We start from the raw sequence: 25,910 nt of genomic DNA, 5'->3' as shown, positions 1-25,910 counted from the left end.
GGTTAAGGTCAGGATTAGGATTAGGGTTAGTGTTAGGGTTATGTTTAATAAAGCAGGATAATTATAGTGTTATTAAAGTATGAGGTACATCTGAGGTCAAATTCCCATTTTATCATTTCATATCTTTAATAATTCATACAAAGCCATTAGGATTTTATGGATAATAGCAGTCATTTCAGTCAGAAATAATTCAAAATAATAAGTAGTTAAAACTTTATGATTATTAAAACATATTTAGATTCCTAAGGTCATTTTATGGACCATGTGCAACATACCTCCATGGACTTCTCATGCATCTTTAACTGCTTCCAGGGTCTGGTTCTGACTACATTTGGACAGTTTCAATGCTTGTTGTTCTTTTTGACAACTATTCTACAAATGTAAAAGGAAAACATTAGTATAACAATTCTGTTTATTTTTGTTGTTACTGCCATGCAACATGCATGGTAGTCTAACAATAAAACACTAAATGTATATCTAATACTAAAACATTTATGTGAGCAAAAATAATTCTATATGAAAGTTAAAAGGAATAGTTTTCCAACTGATTTAAAATTTTAACAACTATTTTGACTAAATATATGTATATTTTTACAATAACATGAAATAAAATTATGCTACCAATTGTGGGGTAGGAATTTTTTTAATGTGAAAGAGTTTTTCATAATGCACAGACTGGCCTTAGCCTCTCAAGTTCTTATGTTTATAGGCATGCACCATGTATACATGAACTCGGTAAAATCCTAGTCTTGGAAGCTTTGATTGGTTTTCTCTAGGTTCCAATCTCAAGCAACATATAGAAGTAGTAACATAAAGTTCTCATTGTATTCTTTAGGGTTGCACACAACCATGATAATTTGCATTTAAAAAAAAATTAAGACAAGCCCTTTACACCTTTTCACCTTGGGCTACTACAATCCTGTTTTGCCCTTTATTCACTGTGATCAATTTTTTACCTCACATTTGCACTCAAATCATCATAATTAAGTAAAATTACCTCTAATTTGCAATGCTTATCTTTAAAAAAAGTGCACCTGCATACATTTGGAGACAAAGGGTTAATATTGGGTGTCATCTTTGATTTCACAGTACTGTTTCAGAGACAGAATCTCACTAAACCTAGAGGTCATCATTTATGCTACACCTGGTGGCTACAAAGATCTGGAGATCTTCTTTTCTCTGAACTAAATCTGAGATTGGTTGTTTTAAAATGCTCACAACCACACCAACTTTTTTTTGTTGTGGTGGTGGTGGTTTGTTTTTAGTGTTGCTAGTTTGTTGTTGTTTATTTTGTTGGTGGTGGTGGTGGTGTCGGCATTCATCCCAATGCAGGGAATATAAGCTGGGGTCTCCATGCCTACACGGGAGAAAGATTACCAACTAAACCATCTTCCAGCCCTGTAAATCAATCTTATTGGGCCCACATGCAGCATATGACACATTTAGGGATCTTTTCTTCTTTAAAACTTTCCTTCACTCATGGTAGTTTTCTTTCTACCAGTGGTTCTCTTCCTTTACTGGCTCCCTCTCACCAGCTGCCATATGCAGAATTACAAATCTTGAAGTACCCTGCTGTTCTGTCTTTAGACTCCTTATTTACAGGGATGATCACTTTCCCTTGAAATGTCATCCAGAGTCCAATGTTTAAAAACTGTCTTCAATTGGAGTATTTATTATTTATCTTTAGTTCCTATCTCTTTCCAGAACTGACTCATAATGGCAGGTTCCTCAATGCCTTCTGAGGCAAGAATGAATTTGCTGTTCCTTTCAAATTGAATACTTTCCAAACTATTAACCAGTAAATAAAATAAAATAGTTAATATGATTATCGTTGCCTCAGATCTTACTTGGAAACCATATGATGACTACAGTGATTGGTAGAGTAATGGAGGCATGATCTAAAATTGTTTGCTGATATGATATTCTTCCACAGGAAAATTCTTCCAGGGCTGTTGAGATTGTTTGTTTCCATCCTCTGTTGTTACTAAATCTTTACTAAATTTAGGACTGTAAGAACTGATTTACCAAATTGAGTTGGTTTTTTAATATAAACAACAGAGTCCAGGTGAAACCAATAAATAAGCTTTCTCTCTTCTTTGAACTCTGATATATTGTGTTTTTTTTTTTTTTTTGTAGTCACTGGTAATCATCTCTTGATCTTTCTGCAAATGTCTGCCTCTTGAAAATTTATGATCTGGTATACCATAAAGTGCCTAGTCGTTTTCATTGATAGAGTATGCAATCAATAGTTTATATCTCAGTAAGACTAGAACAGAAGCAAGGATAGATAGATAATGGAACTTAATTTAGTTTCATATGCTGAACTCAAGGCTAGTTGTTCCATTCCTACTTAGTAATACTAGGTTAAATATTAAGTTTTTTTATGGTACCAACCACTGATTTTTCTTTTTCTTCATTGAATTTCTGTACATCCATATCAGACTTCTGAAATGTAGTTATATACTGCTCACAAAATTTGTTGTTGATGTTCTTCCTGTAAAGCACAGTAACAAAAGCAGGCACATTTCATACCAATATGAAAAAGAACACTCAAAACAAATTCAATTGAACATTTCATACTATAAAAAGAAAAATAGCAGTATAAAATATCTAATGGGAAATCATTATAGATTTTTCCTCTAACATATTATCAGAGAGGTTTTCATTTACGTTTTAGCTTTTCAAAATTAAAGAAATATAAACACACACAACACACACCTAACACACACACACACACACACACACACACATACACACACACATATATATACATGTACAAAATTTAATTATATTTCAATGTGTTTTTTTTTCATTATTTTCTACCAAATATAAGTTCTAATTTATTTTTCATACATTGCCTTAGTAAAGACAGTGCAAAACATGTCAACTAAAATATACAAATTGTCTGCATATGTAATTGTAGTTGTTCCTTTTGAATATTGTTAAACATAATAATCCATAAATTACATTCCTAAGACTATGTGCAAGACTTCTGTATTTCCACAATGAATGTAAATTAAAATTTAAATCTCATTAACATTGACTTAAAGCAGAAAATAAAATTTTCATAGATTTCTATGAATTAGATTTAGTTTGCTTGAAGGCATGATGTTATAGGGTTAACTGTTTAGACAAAATCAAAGCCAAACATTTTTACTAAAGAATCAGACATGATATAATTTTTTTTAAACTTCAGCCACATATAATTTTTAAAATGATACACATTTGACCCTACAAATATAACAACTCTACCTCTCTCGTTCGTTCGTTTTGCAAAATCTTTCTAATTTCTGGTTGCTGCCTTTGAAAGATTCTTTGACATAAGTTTCCATCCATTTTCTCTTTATGTGAAGCGTCTTATAAATGTCATCTATATTAAAAATAAAGGGTCATTTTGAAGAAAAAATAGATGATTCCATGTATTCAAGTAAAAATAGATATAGATAAATTTCATTCAATAATGCTATGGAAACTTAAAATTAAATGATAGATATCACAAACATGCTTCATACTTTAGAATACTTAGGGTTTGGTATGTTCAGATGAAGGATGTTCAACCTGTAAAGTCTACAGAAATGTTCCACAACATAGAAAAAAACAGTCCATGTATTTTGGATAAGAAATATCTAATCTTATCTGAATTTTAATTTCTGTAAGGAAAATAATTTTGAGCTTCAAGAACAGTTTTCAAAAGAACAAATGCACAAAACAAAGGATCAAAAGTATACTTAATTCTTCATAGGGAAACACTTTTAATAAAGGCTAATTCTTTTCCAAATCTAAAAAAAGATGATGCAACTGAAAGAACAAACTTGACTGTGGAACTGTTAGACCCATTGTTTAAAATATTCAATTAAAATAAGAGGGCAGCCGGGCATATTGGTTCCCATGTTAATCCTAGTATTCTGGAGGAAAAGGCAGAGAGATATTTGTGTGTTCCAGGTTAACCTGGTCAACATACTGAGTTCCAGGACAGTCAGAGCTACAAATGAGACCCTGTCAGAATCAAACCTGCATTTGATTCCTAGCACCTACATAATGTGCACAAATATCTCCAACTCCAGTTCCAGGGGATGTGATGCCCTGTTCTAAATTCTGCATGCACCAGGTACATATGTATATGACTCACAGACATACTTATAGGCAAAATACCTATATAAATAAAAATAGATAAAAATGTTAAAATCTATGTTTAAAACAATGATCTCCAAGTTTTTTTTTAATCAAAATAAAATTATTTCTAAAGTGAATTGGTAATTATATTTCAGAACATATCCTTTAAAAAAACAATTGAAGAAAATTATGGTAGGAACTTTTGATCAGTAACTGCTGCAGTTCATGAAAATTGTAATGCTTCAGAAAATGTTTAGTACCTTTCTAGCATGCACAGTTAGCTTTCAGTAACTAGGATGAAGCTATATTTCGGTATACATGTTTAATATTCTCACCATACATAGTGCTAGACAAAATCAGATTATTAAATGATTATTCTGCCTCCTCTAAATAGAGCAAATCCTTCAGTTGAAAAAAAAATAATTTGGTAAAATGGGTAACTTGAAAGAAGCAAAATATTATTTTTTAAAAATATAATATTGTTTCATGGGGGTAGAGATATGGCTCAGCAGTTAAGAGTACTTCCTGTTCTTTGCAAAGGACATAGGTTTGGTGTCTAGCACTCATATGGTGGCTCACAACTATCTGACTCCAGTTCCAGGTATCTGAAATAATCAACTGATATCTGAACAACAGGTACACATGTGGTGCACATATATAACTGTAAGCAAAACACTAATACACATAAATAAGTCCAAAAATAGGTATTAGGAGCATTGTTTAGTAAGCCATGTAAGATGTTTTTTTTGTGTATGATCCTAGTATTGGAAGCTTAAGCAGGAGATTTCCAGTGTAAAGACTGCATAGGTTAAATAGGAAAATGCAGGCCAGCCTGAACTACATAATGACACCATATCTCAAAGACAAGTTACTGTCTTCTGAGAAAGCTCACTTAGCATTCAGTTACATATAATTTAAAACAGATACTTTAGAATCTGAGTATCATTCTCTCATTGTTTAGTAAGTTGTCTTCCACTTACAGTTAGATAATTCATTTCATAAAAAGAAAAAAAAACAATGAAGGGATTGGAGAGATGATTCAGCAGTTAAGAGCACTGGTTCCCTTCCAGATTTCTGAGATTGGAGTACCAAAACCCACAAGGTGGCTCACTACCTATAACTTCAGTTTCAGGGGATTCAAGGCCTTCATCTGGCTTCCTCAGGTACAAGACACACTAGTTGTGCACATACACACGTGAAAGAAAAAAAAAAACAATAACCATAACATAAAATTTAAAAATAAGTTATAAGGGTTACATTAAAGAATTCAGTTTTGCATTGTGCCATATAAAGAAGGAAGCACAGAAGACTCCTAGAAAAGAAACTGACTTAATATAAAATTAGCACTGGATCAATGAAAATATGTTTCATGTATAGAATTTTGTATACATATCACTTAGCTATGAGTACATGGAACTGTGAAATTGTTTACATCTATTTTTTTTTCCTTTTAAAATTCCTTCAAAGCTGTTACAAAAACACCTCAGTAGTCAAGAGGGCCTACTGTGAAAAGAGGAGGTTCACAAAGTACTTTTTTTTTGTTTTTTAAGTTAAGTAATGTTACTTCATGCTTATCAAAGGATAATTCATCAAAGATGAACTCACAATTCGGAATATCTATGCTCCAAATACAAGGGCAACCAAATTCATAAAGAAATTTTACTAGAACTCAAAGTCCATATTGTACCCCATATAATAATAGTGAGAAACTTCAACACCCCACTCTGAGCAATGGAGAGGTCCTGGAAAAAAGAAATGAAAAAGAGACACTGTGAAACTAATGAGAAGTTATGAAACAATCGGATTCATCAGATACATATATATGTATCTGTCACACACACACAGACACACACAAAGAAACACGCACACATATATTGAAGCAAATTCACACACAGTTCTCATTAGATGAAGAGAAATTATTTGAAAAAAAAATCAACAAACCTTCATGATAATAGTCTTGGATAGATTAAGAATTTTAAGCACATACCTAAATATAGAAGCAAACCAGAAGCCAACATCAAATTAAATGGAAAGAAACTTGATGCAATCCCACTAAAATAAGACAAGACAGGACTAGACAAGGCTTCTTACTCTTTCCCTACCAATTCACTATAGTACTACAAGTTCTAGACAGAGCAACTAGAAAACAAAAATTGGTCAAAGGAATAAAAATTGGAAAGGAATAAATCAAAATATCACTATTAGCAGATAATAAAATAGTATACTTAAGTGACCACAAAAATTCCATCAGAGAACCCATAAACCTGAAAAACAACTTCAGCAAAGTGGCTAGATATACAATTAACTCAAACAAAACAGTACCTTTCTTCTACTCAAAAGATAAACAGGCTGAAAGGCAATTATGGAAACAACACCTTTCAAAAGTCACAAATTATAGTTCCTTGATGTGACTCAAACCAAGCAGGTGAAAGATTTCTATGACAAGAACTTCAAGTCTCTGAAGAAAGAAACTGAAAAATCTCAGAAGATGGAAAGGTCTCCCATGGTCATAGATTAAGTTAGTAAAAATGGCTGTCTTCCCAAAAGCAATCTACAGATTCCATGCACTCTCCATCAAAATTTAAACTCAATTCTTCGTAGAGACAGAAAGAGCAATATGCAAAACCATTCGGAATATCAAAACTCCAGAATATCCCAAAACTATTCTCAACAATAAAAGAACTTCAGGGGGAATCATCCCTGAACTTAAGCTGTATTATGCAGAAATAGTGATTAAAAAAATGTATGGTAATGGTACAGAGACAATGCCTTCATGAAATGGAGAGATTTAAATATATCATCCTGTGTGATCTCAAAGGAAAAAAAAAACATGGTATGCACTCACTGACAAGTGGATATTATCCTAAAAGCTCAGAATACCCAAAATGTAATTCACAGACCACATGAAGCTCAAGAAGAAGGAAGACAAAAGTGTAGGTGTTTCAGTCCTTCTTAGAATGGGGAACATAATATTCCTGATAGGAAATGTGGAGATCAGGGCAGAGACTTAAGGAATGACCATCCAGATTCTGTCCAACCTTTGGATCCATCCCATATACTGAAACCAGGCACAGTCACTATTGTGGATACCAACAAGTGCTCGCTGATAGGAGCCTAATATGACTGTCTCCTGAGAGGCTCTGCCAGGGCTTGGCAAGAACAGAGGCTGATGCTCACAGCCAACAATCAGACTGATCATGGGGTCCCCAGGGGAGCAGTTAGAGGAAGAACTGAAGAAGCTGAAGGGGTTTGCAACCTTACAGGAAGAACAACAATATGAACCGAGCAGACAGTCCAGAGCACTCAGGGACTAAGCCACCAAACAAAGAGGGGCACCCATGACTCTAGCTGCATATAGAGCAGAGGATGGTATTGTCAGACATCAGTGGGAGGAGAGGTCCTTTGTCCTGTGAAAGCTCCATGCCCCAGTGTAGGCAAATGCCAGGGTAGGGAGGTGGAGTATGTGGGTGAGGGAACAGGCTCATAGAAACAAAGCAAGTGTCAAATGGAATAGGGATTTCCTGGGGTTAAACCAGGAAATGGCTGATATTTGAAATGTAAATAAATACACACACACACACACACACACACACACACACACACACACACACACTCTGATGGCTTTAACTGTGACTTCAAGTGGGTTTACATCTAATCACAGGATGATCTAAATTTTTCCCATTCCTGCTAGTTTTTTGATAAATTATTGTAAATGTGTCTGCATCTCAATCTCCAAATAAAATCATAGTTGCTCTTATCACAACCAAGCTCCTCAACCTTTTTCATCACAATACAAATCTAAGACAAATCTTAAATATAAAATTCTTCCTGGCTGGACAAATATTTTACTGCTACAGCAAGAAGCTCTGGTTTCAATCTTCAGGAATGAAAAATAAAAACCCCCAAAATTTAGATATAAAAAATAAAGAAGGCATGATTCCTCGGGCCCCATTACATTTCTGAGGCTGAGGACTTCAGGTACAAGGCCAGTCCAGGCTGCAATTGAGGTTTCAGACAATCCTGAGATATAGAGCTAGAGCTTACTTTCCTAAACTAAAACAACAAATAAATAAAGACAGCCTGGTCTGAATTATGTCTGAATTCCCAGCACTTCTGAGGCAGAGAGAAGCCTCTAGTATTTGAGGCAGTTTGGAACCTATATATAGAAATTTCGGCAATGTGGCATTTTCACAACACGTTAAAATGTAGAGTGGTTTTCAGTTTCATTTTAATAAATTCCTGGTGGGAAGCAGTTGCACAGAAGAGGTTCTTGTCTGTTTCATCCACTAAGTGAAGTCCAGTTTACTCACACCTCACATCCCCAGGCCCCAAGAATACTTTCAGGGTCTCCATTTCCTTGGCCTTCCTGATTTCTGCTAGGAGCTAGTCTGTTCAAACTCTTGCACTTACAGTGAAGTTCTCAGTTTTTCTCAGCAGAGGCCTAAGAGGGAAAGGTCGATTGTGAACCTGGAAGTAGCAACTTCCTGAGTCCAGTGAGGGTCACCTAATCTCATTACTCCTGAAGAAACACCTCCAAAACTCCACCTTCATCCCCACCCAGACCCCTAGCTGAACCAGGATTAACCAACAGACAATTGACTACCTCCACTGAGACTTCATCCTACCATGATTCTTCAAGAATTTTGCTTCCTCAAGAACTCTTTGTAGCCACCATACTGGGTAACAGGGTTTGAACAGCGGGAAAACAATCTCAGCCAAGCCCATTGCTGATTGGCTGTGTTTGCACATGAGTACTAAGGGTAAGAGAGGCTCTTTCAATCATCTGTGATTAAAGCTTCAAAAAGCGGGTAGTATTTTAACTTCCTCTACTACCCAGAGGCTTTCCATTTTCTAAGTTTGCAATACTAACTTGAAAGTTAAAATAAAATGAACTCCAAAGACGACTCTCCTACTTTGTTTCAGATGAAGGGGCTGTTCTGTGTAACTCTAAATTGTTTTTTTTTTGTTTTGTTTGTTTTTTTTTTGTTTTTTTTTTAAACTAAAGTGTTTTTGCATGTTTGTATTTATATAACATGTATGACTAGTTCCCCTAGAAACTAGAATAGGATGCCAAAATCCCTGGATCTAAAATTAAAAATGATTTTGAGAATTATCTGGGTTCTAGGAACTAAACCTTGGTTCTGTACAAAAGCAACAAGTGTTCTTAATTTCTAAGCCATCTTTCCATTCCTATCCTGTGTGTGTTTTAAGGTGTGCTGGATCATTTCTAACGATAGATGTTTAATTTTACTATATAATGGATAGTATAAAAAATGACTCTGTTAATGTTGTCTATTTCCAGAAACAGAAAAACAAACAAACAAACAAACAAAACAGCAACAAAAAAAAACATAATTTTAATGGATTGTGTAAATCATAAAAAGTTTCAGGATAAAAATGGAGTGTATACATTTCAGTATATGGGTGCATAAGGAGGCCAGATATAGACATCTGTTTTATTCTCAATTATATTCCAAATTTCTTTTTCATTTTCTCTTTTTTTTTTTTCAAGTCAGGGTTTATCTGAAAAGCTCTGGTTAACCTGGAACTCACCCTGTATACCAGGGTGGCGTCAAAATCAAAAATCTCCCTGCCTCTGCCTCCCAACGTCTGGGATTAAGGCATGTGCCACCACTGACTGACCCAACTTAAAACTTGAGATAGGTTCTCTCTGAATATGCAGCTAACCAATGCCACTACCTCGGCTAGCCAACAAGCTGTCTCCACCTACTCAGCACTGGTTGGCAGCCTGCATTTTAGAAGTGGATTCTAGGCCCCCACTTTTATTTTCAAGGAAAACATTTTACTAAAACAGCCATCTCTCTAGCCTCTCTTCAAGGTTTGTTCTGTTGCTATAGACACTGCAATTTTTTGTTTGTTTGTTTTTTGTTTGTTTGGTTTCTTTTTCTATTTCTCTAATCATGCCTAAGTTTAGGCTCCTAAAATGCTTAGTGGTGGTTTTGCTTGTTTCCTTACAACAGCAAATTGGTTTTCTTGCTCACTTTACAATTTGCAGTTAATTTGGCACACTGGACGAACTGACATTTCATTTACTAGGCTTATTGCTGTGTTTTGTTTCTTTGGTGCTTTTTTTTTTTTTTTTTTTGTTAATTTGCTGGGTTTTTTTTTTTTTTTGCTGGTTTTTTGTTTTTGTTTTTGTTTTCACCACTGAAGATGAAATTTATAACTTTTAATGGTGCTTTACCACTGAGCTACATCTTTAGTTAATCTTTAGTTTTGAATGTTGGATGAGAAGTTATCTGTGTGTATTTTTTAAAGAAAACTATAATTTCTGTGAAGCCTACAATTATCCCCCTATGCTATAGGTTCTATAGAGATCTGTTTCCCTCGTTTGGCCTCTTCAAGAAACAGGGAAATATTTTTAAAACACATACCTCCAGATTTATCCAACATACTGCCTACTTCATGTCTGTGAAGACAGAACAATAAAAAATTAAAGCAAGAAATATAGTAGACTGGTAGGCCATTTTTTTTACCACACACAAAACTTTACACAGAACCTTCTTTAATTTTTTATAATAAATATATAATGTTTGGTTTGGAACAAATGTCATATGCATATAAAATATGTGGTGGACTACCAACTTGAACTTGGATTATTTACTTTTAACAATTCATACGTTTACACCCCACAAGGAGTTTATTCATAACTCTCCCACACTTGCCGAGACCCTTTTTTTTCCCAGATAGTCCCCTACTTATTTTTATGATGTTTCTCCTTTTCTTTGAGTGTGTCAAATATCACATGCAGGTGGTCCTATTGTATGAGTTCCTATGTGTTTGTGATCACAAAGTCTAAAGGATCCCAAGCTGGGCTTGAACTTAACATATAGCAGCATCTGACATTGAAATGCTGATCTTCCTGAATCTACTTTTCCAGTGAAGGTAACACAAACACTACTTTTGAAGTACTCTATTGAACTGGCAAAAAAAAAAAAAAAGAAAAAAAGAAAAAGAATTGAAAATATTACCCCATGTCTTCATCTCCTTTTACTTGAGGCGATATATATCCATCTTTACCAATTGCTGGGTTATTTACTGTATTGACAATAGAAAATGTAAACATTTGAAAGTATGCCATATTAGTAATAGTTAATAAAGTACTATCAATTTGAATTTCTTTGGAAAAACTGCCCGTTTTGAGTTTTTGAAACAGATTTTAAAAACTAAGTAAAATTAAGTACATCCAGGAAATCTAGTACACAAGAAGAAGAAAAAACATAAGGATAACAGGTATAGATGAGAAGTAAGATTTCCAAATTATAGGGTCAGTGAATATCTTCAATAAAACTATAAAAGAAACCTTTCCTAACCTAATGGAAGAGATGTCCATGAACATACAAGAAGCATGCAGAACTCCAAATAGTTTGGACCAGAAAAACAACAACAAAAACAAAAATCCCTGCCATCATATATTAATCAAAGCACCAAATGCACAAAACAAAGAAAGAATATTAAAAGCAGTAAGGTAAAATGGTCAAGTAACATATACAGGAATTCCTATCAGAATTACACCTAACTTCTCCCCAGAGACTATGAAAGCCATAAGATCCACGGTAGATATCATACAGACACTAAGAGAGCAGAAATAAGAGCCAAAGCTATAATATGCAGCAAAACTATTTTACCATAGATTGAGAAAACAAGGTATTCCGTGAAAAAACAATATTTACACAATATCTTTGAACAAATCAAACCCTTCAAGGGATAATAAAGGGAAAACTCCAATATAAGGAGGGAAATCACATGCTAGCAAAAGCAAGATATTAATCTTGAAATAAACCTAAAAGAAGATAGCTACATGAACAAAATTCCAACAAAAATAACAGGAAGAAACAAAGACTTTGTCTTAGTATCTCTTAATATCGCCATATTCTATTCACCAATTAGAAAGAAATAGACTAACAGACTGGATGTGTAAGCAAGACCCAGCATACCAGAAACGAACCTCAGGAACAAAGACAGACATTACCTCACAGTAAAAGGCTGGAAAACAATTTTCTAAGCAAATGTTCCAAAGAAACAAATTTGGAGTAGCCATTCTAATATCAAATAAATTTGACTTTCAACCCAATGTTATCAAAAAAGACAAGGAGTGACACTTCATATTCATCAAAGTTAAAATTTACCAAGATGAATTTTCAATTCTAAACATTTATAGTCCAAATGCAATGGCATCCATATTCATATAAGAAACTTTAGTACAGCTCAAAATGCACATTGCACGACACACAATAATAGCAGAAGACTTCAACAACCCTCCCTCATCAATGGAAAGATCCTGGAAAGAAAAATTAAAAAAAGACACAGTTAAACTAACAGAAGTTATGAAACAAATACATTAGTTGATATCTATAGAACATTTTATTCTAGAACAAAAATTGTCCATTCTGCTCAGCACCTCATGACACCTTCTCCAAAATTAACAATATAATCAGTCACAAAACATGCCTCAACAGATATAAAAATATCCAAATAATCTCATACATCCTATCTAATCTCCAAGGACTAAGGCTGATCTGAAATAATAATATAAATAATTGAAAACCCATGTACACGTAGAAGGTGAACAAAAATCCAGTCAGTGATAAATCAGGTAGGGAAGAAATAAAAAAAATAAATATAAGACTTTTTAGAGTTTAAAAAAAATGAAGTTACTACATACTGAAAGTTGTGGAACACAACTAAAGCAGTGTTAAAGGGAATCTCATAGCTCTGAATGCCTCTAAATAGAAACTGGAGAGAAGATACAGTAGTAGGTTGACAGAACACCTAAAACCCCTTGAATAACAGGAAGGAAATTCACCCAAGAGGAGTTGAAGGCAGGAAATAATCACACTCAGGGCTGAAATCAAACAAGTGGAAACAAAGGAACTATAACATAAAATCAAACAAACTAGGAGCTGGACCTTTGAGAAAGTCAACAAGATAGATAAAACATTAGCCAGACTAATTACAGGGCACAGGGAAAATATCAACATTAACAAAACCAGTAATGAAAAGGGAGACATAACAACAGATACTTAGTAAATCCAAAAAAATCATCAGATCCTACTACACAAGCCTGTAACTTAGCAAAAGTGGAAAATCTGGATGAATTGGACAATTATCTAGACAGATGTCAGGTACTAAATTTCAATCAGGTTGAGATAAACCCTGTAAACTCTCCCATAACCCCCAAAGAAATAGAAGCAGTCATTAAGAGCTCCCCCCTCCAAAAAAAAAAAAAGCCCCGTATCTGATGGGTTTAGTACAGATTTCTATCAGACTTTCAATGAAACACCAATACCAACAATCTTCAATCTATTATGCAAAAACAAAAGAAAATGAACACTACTTAATTTGTTCTATGAAGCCACATTTACTCTTATACCCAAACCATACAAAATCCCAATGAAGACAGGATACTTCAGACCAATTTAACTTATAAATATTGATGCAAAAATACTCAATAACATCCTGTTAAACACAATCCAAGAACACATCAAAATGATCATCCTACATGATCAAGCGGCTTCATCCCAGGGATACAGGAATGGTTCAATATATGGGAATCCATCAATGTAATCCAATATGTAAAGAATCTCAAGGAAAAAAACACAGTATTATCTCATTAGACACTGAGGAATCATTTAAAAAAAATCAACACACCTTCATGATGAAAGTCTTGGATAGATTCAGAAAGCAAGGCCCATAACTAAACATAGTAGCAAACCAGGATCCAACATCAAAATAAATGGAGAGAAACTCGATGCAATCCCACTAATATATGACAAGGCTTCCCACTCTCTCCCTACCTATTCACTATAGTACTAGAAGTTCTAGCCAGATTAAATAGACAACAAAAAGAGGTCAAAAAGTTAAAAATTGGAAAAGAACAAATGAAAATATCACTATTAATAGGTAATAAGATAGTATATTTAGTGACCCCAAAAAAATCCACTAAAGTACCCTTAAGCCTGAGAAACAACTTTAGCAAAGTGATTGGATATACAATTAACTCAAATAGATCAGTAGCTTTCCTCTACTCAAAGGATAAACAGGCTGAAAAGGAAGTTATGGAAACAACACTCTTCACAATAGTCTCATACCTTGGTGTGACACGAAAAAAGCAAGTCAAAGTTCTGTAGGACAAGAACTTCATGTCTCTGAAGAAAGAAATTGAAATTCTCAGAAGATGGAAAGATCTCCCATGGCCATAGATTGGTGTCCCAAATAATTTAGTAAGAATGTCTGTCTTGCCAAAAGTAAGCTCTGATTCCATGCCCTCTCCATCAATATTCAAACTTAATTTTTTATAAAGATAGAAAGAGCAATATGCAAAATCATTTGGAATAACGAAAATCCAGGATATTGTAAAACTATTCACAACAATAAAAGAACTTCAGGGGGAATCATCCCTGACCTCAAGCTGTATTATAGAGAAATAGTGATAAAAATGTATAGTGACCATAAAGAAAAAATGACTTCAGGAAGTTCACACGCAAACGTATATGTCTAAAGTATATCATCCTGTATGAGGTAACACAATCCCAAAGGAAAAAATATGGTATGCACTCACTGATAAGTGGATATTATCCTAAAAGTTCAGAATACCCAAAATGTAATTCACAGACCACATAAACCTTAAGAAGGAAGAAAAAAGTGTGCATGTTTCCGTCCTACTCAGAATGGGGAACAAAATACTACTGGGAGGAAATATGGAGACAAAGTGCAGGGCAGAGACTGAAGGAACGACCATTCAGAATCTGCCCCACCTGTGGATCCATCCCGTATATAAACACCAGACCCTGTCACTATTGTGGATACCAACAAATGATTGCTGAAAGGAGCCTAATATGGCTGTGTCCTTAGGGGCTCTGCCAGAGGTTGGCAAAAACAGAGGCTCATGCTCACAGCCAACAATCAGACTGATTATGGGGTCCACAGTGGAAGAGTTAGAGGAAGGACTGAAGGAGCTGAAGGGGTTTGTAACCTTACAGGAAGAACAATAATATGAACCAAGCAGACCGCCCCCCACCCCAGAGCACTCAGGGACGAAGCCAGCAAACAAAGAGGGGGACCCATGGCTCCAGCTAAATACATAGCAGAGGATGTCCTTGTCAAACATCAATGAGAGGAGAGGTCCTTGGTCATGTGAAGTTTGGTGTCCCAGTGTAGGCAAATACTAGAGCAGGGACATGGGTGTTGGTGGGTGGGGGAACATGCTCATAGAAGCAGAGGGAGGGTGGAATGGTAAAGGTAATTTCTGGGGTGAAACCAGGAAATGACTAATATTTGAAATGTAAATAAACACACACACACACACACACACACACACACACACACACACACACACACACACACACACACACACACACACCTAATATGATGGCTTTAACTGTGACTTCAAGTGGGTTTATATGCAATCACACGATGATCTAAATTTTGGTCCCATTGTTGCTAGGGTTTTGATAAATTAGAGTAAATGTGTTTGCATCTCAATCTCCAAATGAAATCATGGTTGCTTTTATCATAACCAAGCTCCTCAATATTTTTCATCATAATACAAATCTAAAGCAGATCTAAAATATAAAGTTTTTCTGGCTGGACAAATATGTTACTGCTACAGCAAGAAGCTCTGGTTTCAATCTTCAACAAGGAAAAAAGGAATAAAAAACAAACAAACAAACAAACAAACAAATTTTAAATATAAAAAATAAAGAACACATATTTCCTCAGGCCCAGGTACATTTGTAAGGCTGGGGACTTCAGTTTCAAGGCCAGTCAAAGCTGCAGGTGAGGTTTCAGACAATCCTGAGATATAGAGTTAGAGCTTACTGTCCTAAACCAAAACAACAAATAAATAACAACAACCTGGCCTGAATTATGTCTGAAGTCCCAGCACTTCTGAGGCTGAGAGGAGCCTCTGTATTTTGAGGCAATTGGAGCCTATACATAGAAATTTCGGGAATCTGCCATTTTAACAACAGGTAGAGGTAAATGAAGACTGGTTTTCAGTTCGTTTTTAATGAATTCCTGGCAGGCAGCAGCAGCTAAAAGAAGGTTTTAGTCTGTTGGCTCCACTAACTGACTTCCAATTTACTCACTCCTCACCTCCCCAAGCCCCAAGAAGACTTCCAGGGTCTCCAATTCCCTGGCCTTCCTGCTTTCTGTTAGAAAATAATTCTGTTCAAACCCCTGCCCTTAGCGAAGTTCTCTGTTTTTCTCAGCAGAGACCTAAGTGGGAAAAGTTGATTGTGAGCCTGGAAGCAGTACCTTCCTGAGTCCAGTGAGGGTCACCTCCTCTCCTTACTCCTAAAGTAACACCTCCACCCCTCCACCTTCTTCCCCACACAGGCCCCCAGCTCAAACAGGATTAATCATCTTTCAACAGACAATTGACTACCTCTACTGAGACTTCTCCCTACCATGCTTCCTCAAGAACCTTGCTTCCACAAGAACTCGGCTTGATGACTACCACAAAGCATACTGGGTAACAGGGTTTGGATAGCGGAAAACAATCTCAGCCAAGGCCCTTGCTGATTGGCAGTGTTTGCACATGTGTACTAAGGGTGAGAAAGGCTCAATCAGTCGTCTGTCATTGAAGAGCAAAAAGGAGGTAGTATTTTAGCTGCCACTACTACCCAGAGGCTTTCCATTTTCCAAGTTTACAATACTAACTTGAAAGCTAAAATAAAATGGACCCCAAACAAGACTCTCCTACTTTGTTTCAGATGAAGGTGCTGTTGTTTGTAATTTTCAATTGTTTTATTTATTTAAGTAATTTGTTTTTGCATGTTTGTATTTATAAACATGCATGTGTGGTGCACATAGAAACTAGAAGAGAATTCCAAAACCCATGGATATAGAATTAAAAATGGGTTTGAGCCATTGTGTGGGTCCTAGGAACTAAAACTAGGTTCTGTCCAAAAACAAGTGCTCTTAATTTCTAAGCCATCTTTCCATCCCTGTCCTTTGTGTCTTTTAAGGTGTGCTGATCATTTTTCTTGAAACATGTTTATTTGTACTATACAGTGGAGATTACAAAATTATAACACTTTCTTAATATTGACAATTTCCTCAAAGAGAAAAAACAAAAAGACAAAAACCATCATTTTAATGGATTGTGTAAATCAGATAAAGAGTATTGTAAAAAACTGATGCATATACATTTCAGTATAAGTATGCATAAGAAGGCGACAAATAGACATTTGCTTCATTCTCAATCACATTCCAACTTCCTTTTTTTTTTTTTTTTTTCAAGGCAGGGTTGTAGTCCTGGACCTCACCCTGGTTACCAACTGCTGGGATTAAGGCATGAACCACCTCTGACTGCCCAAACTTAAAACTTGAGACAGGTTCTCTCTGATTGTGCAGCTCACCAATGCCACTAGCCTGGCTAGCAGCAAGCTGTCTCCACCTACTTTTCACTGGGTTGCAGCCTGCATTTTTAAAGCCGATTTAAGACCCCCTCCTTAATTTATATACTTTCAAGGAAAGCACATTACCAAAACAGCCATCTCTCTAGCCCCTCTGAGAGGTTTGTTCTCTTGTGGTAGCCACTGTATATTTTTTTTCTTCTCTAATCATGCCTAAGTTTAGGCTCCTAAAATGCTTATTGCTGGTTTTGCTTGTTTCCTTACAAGAGCAAACTCGGTTTCTTGCTCATTTTACAATTTGCAGTTAATTTGGCAAACTGGACAACCTAACATTTCATTTGCAAGACTTATAACTGTGTTTTGCTTGTTTGGTAGGATTTTTGTTAATTTGGTGCATTTGTTGGTTTGTTTGGGGTTTTTATTGTTATTGTTTTGTTTTGTTTCTTTGTTTGTTTTTGTTTGTTTATTTTTGCCACTGAAGATGAAACTCATCACTTTTAAATGGTGATTTACCACTGAGCTACATCTTCAGCTAATCTTGCATTCTGAATGTTTGCTGAGAAGTTATCTCATATGTGTTTTAAAGGAAACTACAATTACTGTGAACCCTAAAATTGTCCCCTTTTGCTATACAGTCTAGAAATCTGATGCCCTCTTCTGACCTCTTTAAAAAACAGGCAAATACCTCCAAAAACACATACCTTCAGATTTATCCAACATACTGTCTACTTCATCTCTGTGAAGAAAGGAAAATAAAAAATTAATGCAAGAAATATAGTGGACTGGTAGGACATTTTTCTTACCCACACAAAACTTTAAAAAGAACTTTCTTTTAATTATTTATAATAAATATATAATGTTTGGTTAAGAACAAATGTCATATATATATATATATACATATACATATGTATATATATATATATATATTACATGGTGGAGTATCAAAGTGATCTTGTATCCTTTACTTTTACCAATTCATACATTTACACCCACAGTAGTTTATTCATTAGTCTCCCACTCTTGCTGAGACCCTTCTTCTTGCCAGATGGTCCCCCTCTTATTTTCATGATTTTTCTCCTTTTCTTTGTGTGTATATCTTGGAAGATCTCAGGCAGGTGGTCATATTGTACTAGTTGCTATGTGTTTGTTATCACAAGGTCTGAAGGCCCTCAAGCTGGGCTTGAACTCAACATATAGCAGTGTCTGATTTGTATTGCTATCTTCCTGAATCTACTTCTCCAGTGAAGGGAATACAAACACTACTTATGAAGTAATCTATTGAGCTGGCAAAAAATATTGAAAATGTTACCCCATATCTTCATCTGCTTCTGCTTGAGGCGATATATTCTCATTTTTATCAAACGCTGGGCTCTTTACTGTATTAACAATAGAAAACAGAAACATTTGAAAGGATTCTATATAAGTAATAGTTAATAAAGTACTATCGATTTGAATTTCTCTCGAAAAACTCTCCATGTAAATTTTTGGAAGAGATTTTAGAAAGGAAATATTTACACCGAGAAAATCCAGGACACAAGGAGATGACAAAACTTAAGGATAATAGGTATCAATGACAAGTAAGTTTTTCAAATTTAGGGACAGTGAATATATTCAACAAAATTATAGAAGAAAACTTCCCTAACCTAAAGAAAGAGTTGCCTATGAATATACAAGTAGCCTACAAAACTCCAAATAGTTTGGACCACAAGAGAAATTTCTTCCATCATATAGAAATCAAAACTCCAAATGCATAATAAAAAAAAAAAGAAAAGAAAAAGAAGAATATTAAAAGCACTAAGGGAAAATGGTCAAGTGACTTATAAAGGAAATCCTATCAAAACTATACCTAACTTATCCCCAGAGATTATGAAAGCCATAATATCCAGGGCAGATGTCATACAGACCCTAAGGGAAAAGAAATGCCAGACAAGGCTACTAGACGCATCAAAAAATTTTACAATAGATTGAGAAAACAAAACGATATCTACACAATATGCTCGAACAAATCCAGCCCATCAAGTGGGTAATAATGGGAAAACTCCAATATAAGGAGGGAAATTACACTCTAGAAAAACCAAGAAATTGATCTTGAAGCAAACCTAAAAGAAGAAAGCTACATGAATCACATTCCAACTCTAACAACAAAAATAACAGGAAGCAACAACTACTTTTCCTTAATATCTCATAATATCAGCGGACACAATTCACCAATAAAAAGACATAGAATAACGGACAGGATGTGTAAGCAAGACCAAGCATACTAGAAACAAATCTCCGGGACAAATACAGATATTACCTTAGAGTAAAAGGCTGGAAAACAATTATCCAAGGAAATGTTCCAAAGAAACAAGTTGGAGTAGCCATTCTAATATCAAATAAATTCGACTTTCAACCCAAAGTTATCAAAAAAAAAGAGGAGGGACACTTCATATTCATCAATGTTAAAATTTGCCAAGATGAATTCCCAATTCTGAACATTTATACGCCAAATGCAATGTCATCCACACTCATAAAAGAAACTTTAGTAAAGCTCAAAAACACACATGAATAGAGCATTAAAAGAAACCTTGACTAAATTGGTTTTAGAGACCTGCAGAAAAGATTATGCAGCTCTTTTTCCCTTCACCTTGTTCTGAGTATGGAACACCACAGGGAAATTTAAACTTACACCATTCGAACTCCTCAACTGGGGACCCCCCCCCTTTAACAGAAGCAGGGGGAATGTTTGACACTCATGTTTCTTTTTCAGAACTCCCACTAGCTCACTTGAAGGACCTACAACTGGTCAGAAAAGATGCCTTGGAAATGTTGAAACACAATAAAAAACTAAAACAAAAACACAAAAACAAAAAACATACGAACCAGAAACCATCTTGGTGCCACATAAATTTCAAACAGGAGTACCTGTCCTGGTCTGGTGCCACCATTCTGGCAAACTTGAACTCAGATCAAAAGGACTCTCCCTGATGATTCTCACAAGCCCTGCTGCCACACCTCCAGCATGTGCCCAGTTCTGGCATCCAGCCTGCCATGGCCCACTGGCCTGGCACTGCTCACGCACAGTGGGCACTGCACAGGAACCTCCCTCCCTCCCTCCTCCCACTGGCAAGAGGCTCTTTTGTCTCATTCAAGGGGCTTCTGAGGTTCTCAATCTTACATATCCTAAAGCTGTGACTTCATGTTGGCTTTGTTTGGCAGCTGGGCCAGAGGTTTAATTTTCTAACTTATAAGATCAGAACTATGTACTAGAAGGAGTGGGAAATGTGAGACTACAACTTAGAGCGTTTCTCCCTGGAAGGTAAAGCACCTGGATATTCTCCAAGATTGTTTTCCCTGATTTATAAAAATACAGCCAGAAAGAGACTCTATGTTATCTACAGCCACCAAAAAGCCTTTTGGTTTCTGAGCCTTACAGCTAGAGATTCGAAAATTGGAGTTTTGCCAAGGACATCCGGGCAGAGAAGAACACTCCTCCCAACTCTTCCCAACTCCTCCAAACTCTCCTCCCAACTCATCCCAATTCCTCAGCTAGCTAATAAAAACCTTCTTCTGTCACATCTCAGAGTCATACGCCCCTGCCCTGCACAGTGGAAGGAGTTTGTCCTTAGCTAGCTGATAATAAAACCTCTTGCAGTTTGCATCAGGTGTGGATTTCTCTCAAGTCATTGGGGTGCTGGCCAGCTCATCCCGGGACTTTACTGGACTTGAGAGGAGGTCCATCTTCGGGGTCTTACACATGGAGACCTAATACCAAAACTCTTCAAACTATTATGCAAAATCAAAAGAGAAGGAACATTATTGAATTTGTTCTATGAAGCCAGATTACAATTATATTCAAACCATACAAAAACTCAATGAAGAAAGGAAACTTCAGACCATTTTCCCTTATGAATTTCGAAGCAAAAATACTCAATAAAATCACTGCAAATCAAATAAAAGAATACATCAAAACGATCATCCATCATGGTCAAGTAGGCTTCATCCCTGTAATGCAGGGATGGTTTAATATATGGAAATCTGTCAACTTAATCCACTATAGAAACAAACTCAAAGACGAAAACAACATGATCACCTCATTAGATGCTGAGAAAACATTTGACAAAACACAACACCCATTCATAATAAAAGTCCAGGAAAGGTCAGGAATTCAAGGCCCATATCTGAACATTAAAAAAAAAAAACAATAGACAGCAAACGAGTAGGAAACATTAAACTAAATGAAACAATCCCATTAAAATCAGGGACTAGACAAGGCTGCCCACTTTCTTCATACCTATTGAATATAGTAGTTGAAGTCCTAACCAGAGCAATTAGACAACAAAAGGAAAACAAATGAATACAAATTGGAAAGGAAGAAGTCAAAATATCACTATTTCCAGAATATATGATAGCATGTATCAGTGACCCAAAAATGTACCAGAGAAATCGTAACCATATATATGACTTCAGTGCAGTAGGTGAATATAAAATTAACTCAAACATATCAGTGACCTTTCTCTACTCAAAGGAAAAAGAGGATGAGAAAGAAATTAGGGAAAAATCACCCTTCACAATACTCACAAATAATATAAAATAGCTTGGTGTGACTCTAACTTAGAAAGTGAAAGATATATATGATAAAAACTTCATGTCTCTGAAGAAAGAAATGAAACAAGATCTCAGAACATGGAATGAACTCCCATGCTCATGGATTGGAAGGATTAATATAGTAAAAATGGCTGTTCTGCCAAAAGTAGTTTATAGATTCAATACAATCCCCATCAAAATTCCAACTCAATTCTTTACTGAGTTAGAAAGGGCAATTTACAAATTCTCCTGGAATTTGATAAAAACAAACAAACAAACAAACAAAAAAAAACAAACCAACAACAACAACAACAAAAAACCTGGTATAGGAAAAACTATTCCCAACAATAAAAGAACCTCTTGTGGAATCACCATGCCTGACCTCAAGCTGCACTACAAAGCAATTGTGATAAACACTACATGGTACAGGTATAGTGGTAGACAGGTAGATAAATGAAATAGAACTGAAGTCAGAGAAATAAACCTATAGTCACTTGATCTTTGACAAAGGAGCTAAAACCATCTAGTGGAAAGGAGACAGCATTTTCAACAAATGGTGTTGGTTCAATTGGCAGTTAGCATGTAGTAGAATGTAAATTGATCTATTCTCATCCCCTGTGCAATGCTCAAGTCTAAGTCGATCAAGGGACTGCACATAAAACCAGAGACACTGAAACTTATAGAGGAGAAAGTGGGGAATAGCCTGGAATACATGGGCAAAGGGGGAATATTCTTGAAAAAAAAAATACCACCAATGTCTTGTGCTATAAGATTAAAAATGGACAAATGGGACCTCATAAAATTGATAAGGTTATACCCAGAAGTTCAAACTTGTAATAAGGAAACATGCTTCACTTTGTCCATAGCAGCCTTATGTATAATAACAAGAAGCTGAAATGAAACCAGATGACTCTCTTTAGAGGAATGTATATAGAAAATATGGTACATTTACTTAATGAATTACTACACAGCTATTAAAAACAATGAATTCATGAAATTTTTATACAAATGGATGGATCTGGATGATATCTTCCTAAGAGAGTTAACCCAATCACAAAAAACACACATGATATTCACACATTGATGAGTGGATATTATCCCTGAAGCTCAGAATAACCAAGGTAAAATGTGCAAAACCCATGAAACTGAAGAAAGAAGACCAAAGTGTGGATATTCCATTCCTTCTTAGAATGGGGAACCAAATAATCATGGAGGGAGTTACAGAGACAAAGATTGGAGCTGAGAATAAAAGAATACAGAGACTGCCTCACTTGGGGATCCATCCCATATACAACCACCAAATCCAGACACTACTGAAGATGCCAACAAGGGCTTGGGTGCAGGAGAATGATATAGTTGTCTCCTGAGAGGATCTGCTAATGCCTGACAAATAAAAAAGTGGATGTTCACAGACATCCTTTGGACTTAGCACAGGGTCCCCAATTATGGAGCTGGAGAAAATACCTAAGGAGCTTAAGAAGTTTGCAGGCCCCTAGAAGAAAAAACAACATGAACTAACAAGTACCCCACAATTCCATGGGATTAAACCACCAATCAATGAAAACAAATAATGGGACATATGACTCCAGCTTCATATGTAGCAGAGGATGGACTAGTCAGGCATCAATGGGAGGAGAGACACTTGTTCCTGTAAAGATCCTATGCCCCAGTATGGGGGAATACCTGGGTTAGGAATTGGTAGATGGTGTGTTGGGGAGATGGGGGAGAGGGGAGAGGACAGGAGATTTTTTGGAGTGGAAACTAGAAACGGGGATAATATTTGAAATGTAAATAAGGAAAATATATAATAGAAAAAGAAAGGAAATAATTTATTTGCAGGTTTTATGAAATAAATTCATGTTTGGCAAACATATTATACGAACAATGTTCACGTCTTTTCTTGAGGTGAAATCAAGAAAGTTCTTCTCTCTCAACATATGCTGATATAGTTCCAAGAGTAGGTTTATGTGCTGCAAAACCTTGTATATAGGAATAGAGAGATATAGGTAAAATTAGAAATGAAGTATATGTAAGATCTTAACAAAGACTTCTTCCATTTCAGGTGACTAGGTAAAGTCTAATGAACTGCAGGACACAATTAATACTGGAAATGCTATACCTTCCGAAAGAGCCTCCTCTGAAACTTTTATGTCATCATCCTCATCATCAAAGTCCAAAAGTAATAAGTAACCTTCCTTTGGTATCACCTTCAATTTCTTAAGAGCCATTCTTCTCATAAGAACTCAGTAGTCTTCTTAGTTAATAAAAAAGAAAAAAAAAACAATAAAAAAAACAATAAAAATAAAAAGGAAAAAAAGAACTTAGTTACCTGATTAAAAATTATCATTTAAATAATTAAAAATAACAAAACATCAAATAATTATTTTAGCTCAATGAAAGATCATTTCTTTTTTACTTAACATGTATATTTTTAATCAATTGCCTTTATCAGAGAGTTCTGTGTACATATTCAATATGGTGATGCATATATATATACTTACCCGTACCATTTCCTCCGTGTATCCCATTTATCATGTCCCTCTCCCTCACAACTTGTTTTAAAAACTTCTTTAACTCACTTCTTTAAAAACCTCCTTTAGAACCTAAGTTATCAATCTGCCATTTCTCAGTTTAAAAAGAGACAAAAACTTGCCAACCTTCAACATATGAGTCCTCCCCTCCTCCCAAAAAAATGATGAGCAACATCCTTTAACCTTTGAGGCATCTGAATTTTGGTCCTATCTCCCACAGAATATTTTTAAACAAAACATCAGCAATTCTGTTTACCAGTTTATCTCAGTGTAACGTAAACTCACAGTTCTATCCAGAAAGATAAAGAACATGGTAACTGTATATTCATATCAAAAAGATCCACCACTAAGTCTACAAAAAAACATGAACTACCACCACCACCCACACAGAAAGACCTTATATTGGAGAAATTAGGGATTTGGGGAAGCCGAGGATTTCAAACATCTGAAGATTGTAAGTTCAAGGCCAGGCCAAGCCGGGCCAGCTGAAACTACAAAGATAGATCCCATCCTACAGAACCTAAACTGAGAGAAAAAGCTGAAATTGGTGGTGCAAGTCTTTAATCCCAATACATGGGAGACTGAGACAGAAAGATCTGTGGTCAGAATCCATCCCCAATGACTTATGAATCTCTTACAATTATCTCCTCTTCTTCTTTTCATTCATCTTCCTATGCCATTCTACTGTCTGCAATGTTCATACAGTCTATACCAAAGGAACACACCATAGAGAAGACAATGAGGAGGGAGGAATCCTCAGTGTGTTTCTAAGGGATCCTGAATATCACACAGGACAATCGCCAAGGCATCTCACCAATGGATCCCTGTTCCCTGACCCACAGTCCTGCAGCTGGTTCTCTGATCCTATCCCCAGGCCCCAAGCTTTTCTCTTCCAAGGGTTGCCAATTCTCTATGGCCCTGACCTGTTCGATCCTCTTCCATGAATATGGTCCTCCACCTTCCATTCACCCTCAGATTCCACAGAAAATGGCGATCAGGAGGCTTTTCCTCACATAGTGGCCTCCTGGGCCTGAGATTCCCCACCCTGTCACACCTCGATTAACTGTCCAACAACCCTGATCAGGGCAGACTATCACTTACAGCTCATCTAAGAGGAGAACACCTTCCCAACCGCACCCTTCTGTGCTTAGCTCCTCAATGGCAAAAAAAAAAAAAAAAAAAAAACCCGTTGTCAGGGGCCACACCCGGACAGAAGCCTCAGAGGATCCTTTGTGATGCCAGCTGGAGCAAATAGGTCTCACCAAAGAACTGTGCTGATTGGCTGAATACACCCTGCGCATGCGTTCACGGAATACCA

General features: G+C 35.9%; 1 protein-coding gene across 1 annotated transcript; it reads right to left on the bottom strand.

Moving 5' to 3' along the window:
* Positions 1 to 288: 288 nt before the first annotated feature.
* Positions 289 to 24,289, bottom strand: Gm21756 (predicted gene, 21756). Its single transcript, XM_017318699.1, has 6 exons — positions 24,181 to 24,289; positions 18,805 to 18,871; positions 18,197 to 18,231; positions 3,253 to 3,370; positions 2,404 to 2,494; positions 289 to 372 (listed from the first exon to the last, which is right to left on the bottom strand). Exons 1-6 carry the CDS (start codon positions 24,287 to 24,289, stop codon positions 289 to 291), a joined length of 504 nt encoding a protein of 167 aa, XP_017174188.1.
* Between the last annotated feature and the right edge of the window lie 1,621 nt (positions 24,290 to 25,910).

Source organism: Mus musculus, chromosome Y, assembly GCF_000001635.26.
Source record: "Mus musculus strain C57BL/6J chromosome Y, GRCm38.p6 C57BL/6J".
Lineage (NCBI taxonomy): Eukaryota > Metazoa > Chordata > Mammalia > Rodentia > Muridae > Mus > Mus musculus.
This window is presented reverse-complemented; position numbering and strand designations above follow the sequence as displayed.